General features: G+C 36.7%; 1 protein-coding gene across 1 annotated transcript; it reads left to right on the forward strand.

Moving 5' to 3' along the window:
* Window positions 1–1,008: 1,008 nt before the first annotated feature.
* LOC306640511 (olfactory receptor 56A4) lies at window positions 1,009–1,950 on the forward strand (the record flags this gene model as incomplete). Its single annotated transcript, XM_079104796.1, has 1 exon — window positions 1,009–1,950. One exon carries the CDS (start codon window positions 1,009–1,011, stop codon window positions 1,948–1,950), a length of 942 nt encoding a protein of 313 aa, XP_078960922.1.
* Between the last annotated feature and the right edge of the window lie 6,598 nt (window positions 1,951–8,548).

An 8,548-nucleotide genomic window follows, 5' to 3' on the forward strand; every position in this document is an offset into this window, starting at 1 on the left:
CAAAGAAAAACAGTAGCAAATAATTCAGTAAGTGGATGGCAAACACTATGGCTTTAAAATGAAACTCTCTTTGGGAAGGGAAGAAATCATTGCCCTTGGGAGATATCCAGGGCTGCTCTACCTCCAGCTCTATACCCTGATACTTCCTGAAGAATGAAAATAAAGAATCCTCAGGTCAGACCTTGTCCAGGTCTGAGGAGTAGAGGCTGGGTTTTCCTTGGGCCTGCATGGAGTCAGCTACGTAGAGCTCTCCATGTAGCCTTGTCTTGTAAACATAGAAGAAAGGAAGGGAGAGAGGGAGGAAAAAAGAAAGGAAGGAAGTGTTTAATTAAGTAATTATCCTTGTGGAGGTGGAGTAGATTAGTGGCTGAAAACAGGGACCCTAGATTTGGACTCTGTGGCTCACAGTCCTGGCTTTTCCACTTACTGGCTCTCTATCTGTAATCTAACTACTCTGTTCTCCCTTATCTCCCTTTTGTTATCTATAAAATTAGTGTGACAATACTAATTACTCTTCAGTATTTTTTTTTTTTGCTCTTTTTAAAAATCAATATTATTTTTTTGTTTTTACAGACTGCATTTGGCCAGCCAGTGCTGCCAACTCTGGTAGTTAGGGAAGCAGATGAGGCTTCCCTAACTTTTGACCCAGTTATTTCACTCTTTAGTTTATACCCGAAGGACTTAAAATTAGCATACTACGATATTTTTTAAAAGAATGAAATGAAATAGTGAATGTAACAGCATTCAACATAGTGCCTGGCCCCTCATGCATGCTCAGATAATTGTTAATGACAATGATGATGTTAATAATGTTAATGACTTAATGTTGGTGATGATGATGATGGTGATGATGATGATGATGATGATCTTAAAATTTCATTGAGATGGGTTTGGGCTCCAGGGGAAATCGGAAGTCTACCGCATCCAAATACGTACCTTCTGTGATCACATACTTCAGACCTTCATTGTAAGGTACTTCATATTTCTAGTTTGATCAGGATGTGTTCTATGGCATCATCCAGCAACTTCTCGACAGCACAGATCTCTGAATTCCTCCTCATCTGCTTCCCTAACTACCAGAGTTGGCAGCACTGGCTGTCCCTGCCCCTCAGCCTGCTCTTCCTCCTGGCCATGGGGGCCAACGCCACCCTCCTGATCACCATCCGGCTGGAGGCCTCTCTGCATGAGCCCATGTACTACCTGCTCAGCCTCCTCTCCCTGCTGGACATCGTGCTCTGCCTCACCGTCATCCCCAAGGTCCTGGCCATCTTCTGGTTTGACCTCAGACCCATCAGCTTCTCTGCCTGCTTCCTCCAGATGTTCATCATGAACAGTTTCCTGACCATGGAGTCCTGCACTTTCATGGTGATGGCTTATGACCGCTATGTGGCCATCTGCCACCCACTACGGTACTCCTCCATCATCACTAGCGAGTTTGTGGTCAGGGCTGCTATCTTTGTAATAGCTCGAAATGTCCTCTTTTCTCTTCCTGTTCCCATCCTTTCTGCTAGACTAAGATACTGTACAGGAAACATCATAAAGAACTGCATCTGCACTAACATGTCTGTGTCCAAACTGTCTTGTGACGACATCACCTTCAACCAGCTCTATCAGTTCGTGGCAGGCTGGACACTGCTGGGTTCTGACCTCATCCTTATTGTTCTCTCCTACTCCTTTATCTTGAAAGTTGTGCTAAGGATCAAGGCTGAGGGTGCTGTGGCCAAGGCCCTGAGCACATGTGGGTCCCACTTCATCCTCATCCTCTTCTTCAGCACAGTGCTGCTGGTTCTGGTCATCACAAACCTGGCCAGGGAGAGGATTCCCCCAGATGTCCCCATCCTGCTCAACATCCTGCACCACCTCATTCCCCCAGCTCTGAACCCCATTGTTTATGGTGTGAGAACCAAGGAGATCAAGCAGGGAATCCAGAACCTGCTCAGGAGGTTGTAAGAATTAAAATGAGTGAGACTTGACTTTGGGAACAGAAATTGACAATGGGAATTAATTTTTACAATGTATAGGGAATTTAAATAGCTCATAAAAGAGTAAGTTTGGATTATGCTTTGCTCTCTGCTGACTATGGAATATTCATGTATTGATGCCCGTTTTCTGTTAACACTGACAGGAAGCTTAACTTTTGCATTCTGGAATGACTTGCCAATTTTACCTGGCCTTATTAATTGAGAGAGACTTGTCAAGGCATAATTTCAGGAACCTTGAGTGATTTGGTTTGTCAAATAAAGAACAAATGTTATTCTGATAGTTGTAAACACTCCTCAGTTTCCTAAATTGTTTAATACACACATATGTGTTAGATCTCTTGATTCTCCCTGATATGGTCCCACCTGGTTTTGTGCCATGAGTAAGTCTCTTGTGGAGATAAAGATGTTGATTCCAGAACTTTGGTCTTATGTAGAGTGAATACCATGTGTCATCCACTGCCTCTTCTCTCCCTGAAAGAAATCATTATCATTTATACTTAAGGCTACTTCTGTGCTGTATAAATTTTCTGTAGTTTTTTTCCTTATTTGTAATAGTTTTTGTTGAATTATGGGATGATTTATATTTGCATGGTTATGTGTTTTTATATATTTTAATTGATTCTTTTTAGTTATAGATAACATTAGGGTACATTTTGATGTGGACACAAAAGCATGGGATGTAATTTACTCTAATTCAGTCCTTAGCACCTCTGCTTCCCCTCTTTCCTGCTTCCCTCCCTATAGTCTACTGATCTTTCTGCAATTTATTATAGTATTTTTTAAAATTAGTGTTTTGTGGCTATACTTGATGTTCAGATTCACTATGGTATATTCATAGATGAATTTTCATATGAAATTTCACCTAGATTCATTTCACTCTTCTTCCCATTTCCTGTCCTTCCTTCCTCCTCCTCAATCCCCTCCATTTACTCTACTGATATTTCCTCTACTTTGATGAAATTTCCTCTCCGTTTCATTTCTTTCATTTTCTCTCTCTCCCTCACTTTACTTTGGATTAGCTTCTTCATATCAGAGAAAACATTTGACCTTTGACTTTTAGAACTGGCTTATTTCACTTAGCAGGATATTCTCCAGTTCCACTGGTTTAGTGGCAAATGCCATAATTTCATTCTTCTTTGTGTCTGAGTAATACTCTACTGTGTATGTATGCCACATTTTCTTTATCAATTCATCTGCTTAAAGGCACCTAGGTTATAGGCTATTGTGATTTGTGCTGCTATAAACATTGAAGTGGTTGCATCACTGCAGTATGCTTGTTTTAAATCTTTTGCATATATATCTAAGGAATGGAATATCTGGGTCTTATGGTGGTTCCATTCCTAGGTTTCTAAGGAATTTCCATACTGCTTTTCAGAGCGGTTGTACTAATTTATAGTTCCACCAAGAATGTATGAGTGTACCTTTTTTCCCACATCCTCTCCAACATTTATTATTGTTTATATTCTTGATAATTGCTATTTTGACTGGAGTGTGTTTTATTTTAAGTGAAACATTAAGTTATTTTTTGCCCCCCAAGTAATCAATGTCTAATTTCATACTGTCTTACCTGGTTTTTCCATCAGATTTTAGGTGCCATTTGCATTCCTATCATTTCAATCTTGTCTTAGATATCCCTTACATTGTCTTCCTCATCCTATTTTAAGGCTTGTTTATCAGTTTTCACATCTTGCCTGGGGCCAGTGTAGTTTTCTATAAGATGCAGGCATCTGAATTAGCGAGTGGCTGAATGAGAACAAATATATTTTACTCTTTCCAATTCTCATCCCTATAATGCTCTGAAAGTGATGGTGACTGATTGATTGTTGGTGATTGATTGATTTTTTCCTAGTATTCATTTACATTAGTAACCAAGTCCCTTTTGGAATAGTAATTTGAAGCTTCATATATAGTATTTTACAAGTCATTTGAGAATGCCTTCCAATTTAGCTGATCCGTGTTGACCCAACTTTGCTTAGTGGACTTATAATGTAATTTATCATTCCTATGATATTATCTTTCATCAAAATAATATCTTTACCTGTCTTTTCTGTTTCACAACTTCCAAGACAAAGCCCAATAAAAACACAAAAAGCACTCTTCACTTGTTCTTCTAAGGCTAGCTCCTAACTCATGCTTTTCTAGATTATGCTCCCTATCTGCTGATATATATATAATTTTTAAGTCTATACTCAAGTAGCCTCTTCCACATAGAATATCTAACACTAGTGTCTTCATTTGACAAACTAAGTCCATTCTACAAGTCTCAGATTAAACTCTACATGCTCCACAGTGCCTTCCTTTATTCAGTCTAATGGAATTGAACTGGCCGTCTTGAGCCATGGATACATGTGCATCTCTCACTGAAAACAAAAAGGATTTCAAGCCAAAGTTAATCAGAAGGGACAAAGAATGACATTTCATACTGTTTAATGGAATTATACATCAATAAGACATACAATCATAAGTATTTATGCACCAAACAATGGAGCATCTATGTACCTTAAACAAACCCTTCTGAACTTCAAGAATCAAGTAAACCACAACACAATTATGCTGAGTTTAAACATTTTTCCCCATTTGTGATTATAAATGTGAATAAATATGTAAAAATATACATGAAAATATTTAAATGGATATGGATATGTGTATAGTTATTTTTTATTGAGATGAGTGTTTACAATTTTGGTAAGATATAGGACATGATTATGTAACTGAATATATAAAATATTATGGAAGGATTTGTGTTGTCATTAGGGTAAATACATATATATGAATGTATATAAACATATATGGAATGTATGTGTGAAAATATATATGGATATTCAGTAATATTTATAGTTTTGTTTAAAAAACTGATGATTATGAGTACGGTTAGGTTGAGCTCTGACATACAGGTTTGGTTTAGAGGAAGGGTTACCTTTGGAACATATATATCAATATTTATGAATATAAATATGAAAGTAGAGGTAATATTATATATCAAAATTTATATATATACTTTTCTCTGGATATTTCAAGGTAAGTAATATTGTTATATTATATGTGAAATCTGGGATATGTCTATGGAAATGAGTATATGTATAAAATACCTATGGGTTTTTATGTGAATTTATGAACTTATATGTCCAAATAAATAGGTACATTCAAGCAAAAGTTTATGGTTTATATGTAGAGAGGTTTCTCTGGGGTGTATTTGTAAGTATAGGACTAATGTAGAAATAGAGTTAGTTTAGGGATTGAACATTTTTATCCATATATAGGAATACAAATGTAAATAATACATGTGTAACAATATATATGAAAATATAAATGGATATAAATATATATTATTTTCTTTTGTGATATCTTATAGTTTATGTAACTATATTCATGTTACATATATAGTTATGTTACATATAGTTATGTAACTATATTCATACATTTTCATACAGGTTTTGGTTGCTGTTAGGTATATATGAATGTATATAAAATATATAGGAATATCTATGTGAGACTACATATTAATATTCAAACTAAAAATAAAATAAAAGGAAAAAAGAAAACAGTGTGGAGATAGTTTTTAGAACAGTGTCTCAAGGAGTAAGATTTGTAATAATGTATTTATATGTTTTATTTTGTTGATATAGATAGCTTTTATGGAGTCAATTCAGTTCAATAAAAATCTGTTCTGCAAAAAAAAATATGTATAAGGCTTTGTCATTTTACCTGAAGAGCTTTGCTATTAACAAGGGTGGTATGGGTTACACTAAGGCCTTTGGCTACAATAATGATGAGGGTCAGGAGAGAGCTGCGGAGCTCCAAACCCTACTTAAGAACCAGTTTGTCCAACTTAGGGTAATGGAGGCCGGAAGGGACCAATGCTGCAGGGATGTCAAAAGCTAACTGAACTGGCCTGGAGCTGAGCTATTGAAGGCAGGATCAGGATTAGTCTGACATCAGTGCTTACATGCAGTCATTTGAGAAAAGGGGGAATTTATGTCCTTAATGAGAGAATTTGTCACAATAGGACTCTGCTTTTCCACTCTGTTGTGCAAATGGACCCACATGTGGAAATGCTCATCTGTAGAAAGTGATATTTGGCCTATGTTTAGGGAAAACATGGCAAAATTAGTGACTCAGGTTGCTGGAAGGTCAAGGAAACACCCACAGAGAATTAAAACTCCTACTGGTGCTTAGGTGGGTCCTTCACCCCTCCACCAAGTGTCCTTTGACAACCAGCTGACTGATCCTACTACTGCCTCTGGAGTTCACTCCCTCATCCTCCATCTTCTACATTGGGAGAAATGAACATTTGGGATAGCAACCACCAAATGAGCAAAGTGAGAGAACAGAAAAGATGTGCTCAGGTGTCGCCTCACCACGACTCAGCTCTTTCCTGCAGCTCTGTACTGATTCTCTGAGAAAATCTGCATAAGATCTTGAGATTAGAAGTGGAGCAGAGGCTTGAAATGCTGGTGACTGTTATGAGATGGATAGAAGAGCTAAGGGGTTTAAAAGTTGTGCTCAAAGGAGTAAAGAACAAGGAGAGTGATCTCATTATGTCTAAGATACTAATAATGGAGCACTCAGACAAAGTAAGAGAAAAGGGTTAGAAAAAAGCAGGGGAATAGTTTCTGATTGAGGTAAGAACATGTTTAATGTAACAGGAGTGAGATAAAAGATATTATAGACTGGTGCAGCTGAAATACTGTATGGAAACAATGAAATTGAAGACGAATATCATTGTTTGTTTTTTATCCATAGACCTTCCCTGGGAACCACAGAAGGACAGAATGCCATGATCTAAATTTACTTTACTCATATTGTTCTGGAAGAAGTTTTGGGGAGGCATTTGGGGGGTTAGAATAGCAGCAAATAGATCACTCTAGGAGGATATGAGAGGGCTTGTACATCAACAGATGTAATTTTGTTTGTATTATTTTAGCCACACATAACCCTTCTCTGTTACCAACTCCTGTTATTTTTAAATACACACCCGATTTTATTCTTTTTTGGGTTAACTATTTTTAACTGTCTTATTTCCTCTTTTGGTTTATTTTAACATTTTGTTTTCGAAATTTCATTTGTTGCTTGAGGGTTTACAGAATGAATCATTACCACAGAGTACCTGTGATAATAGTGATAGGCTATTTTCTGTGTAGTGTAACAAACTTACAGAACAATAGTATATATTATTATGTGTTTAACATTTCTAGTACTGCTTATTCTATTTGTGAACCTAGACTGCCTTTGGTATCATTTTCTTTCTATCTAAAAGGATTACTTTAGTATTTTTTTGCAATTCAGCATTCCTGGTGACAAATGATTTTAGTTTTGTAGTATATCTGAAAAGGCCTTTTTTCTCTTTAATTTTTTAAAAATAATTTCACTGAGTGTGGAGTTGTAGACTGACAATATTTTTAGAACTTTGAAGATATTGCCTCACTGTATCCTCACATGAATTGTTGCTGACAAGAAATCTGCTGTGATTCTTAACATTTTTCCTCTAGTGGATTTGTTTGTCTTCCTCTGGTTGCAATATTGGTTTTGAGCAATTAGGTTATATATCTTGTAGTTTTTTTTTTTTTTTCAGGTTTCTATGCTTGTATTTTTTGTTTGTGATAAGAGGGTCTTTTAAAACTATTTTTTCTATTTTTTGATTCAATGTACACAAATGGGGTGCAACTTATCATTTCTCTGCTTTCACATGAAGTAGGGTCACACCGTTTATGTAATCATACATGTACATCTCATTCCATTATCTTTCCTTGGCCTTGCCCCTTCCCCACCCCTCATTTCCCTCTACACAATCCATCCTTCCTCCATTTTTCCCTTACCCCTCCACCCTCCCTGTTTTGTATCATCATTCACTTATCATTGAAAATATTTGGCCTTTGGTTTTTTGGAATTAGCTTATCTCATGGGCATAATATTCTCCAACTCCATCCATTTACCTGTAAAGGCCATAATTTTACTCTTCTTTATGGCTGAAGTGCACCTAGGTTGGTTCCACAATCTAGCTATTGTGAATCGAGCAGCTATGAACATTGATGTGACTGCGTCACTGTGGTATGCTGATTTTAAGTCTATTGGGTATAGGCCAAGGAGTGGGATAGCTGGGTCAAATGATGGTTCCATTCCAAGTTTTCTAAGGAGTCTCCACACTGCATTCCAGAGTAGTTGACCATTTTGCAATCCCACTAGAATATATGAGTGTACTTTTTTCCCCACATCCTCACAAACACCTACTGTTGCTTGTATTCTTGATAATAGCCATTCTAATTGATGTGAGATGAAGTCTTAGTGTAGTTTTGATTTACATTTCTTATTACTAGACATAATGAACATTTTTTCATATATCTGTTGATGTCTTGTAGATCTTCTTCTGTGAAATGTCTGCTCATTTTCGTAGTCCATTTATTGATCGTGCTATTTGTATTCTTGCTATAAAGTCTTTTGAGTTCATTATAGATTCTGGAGAGAGTGCTCTATCTGAAATGTGTGTGTTAAAGAATTTCTCCAACTCTGTAGGCTCTCTCTTCACATTACTGAGAGTTTCCTTTGCAGAGAGAAAGGTTTTTAGTTTG

This window comes from Sciurus vulgaris (assembly GCF_902686455.1).
Source record: "Sciurus vulgaris genome assembly, chromosome: 11".
NCBI classification, from domain to species: Eukaryota; Metazoa; Chordata; class Mammalia; order Rodentia; family Sciuridae; genus Sciurus; species Sciurus vulgaris.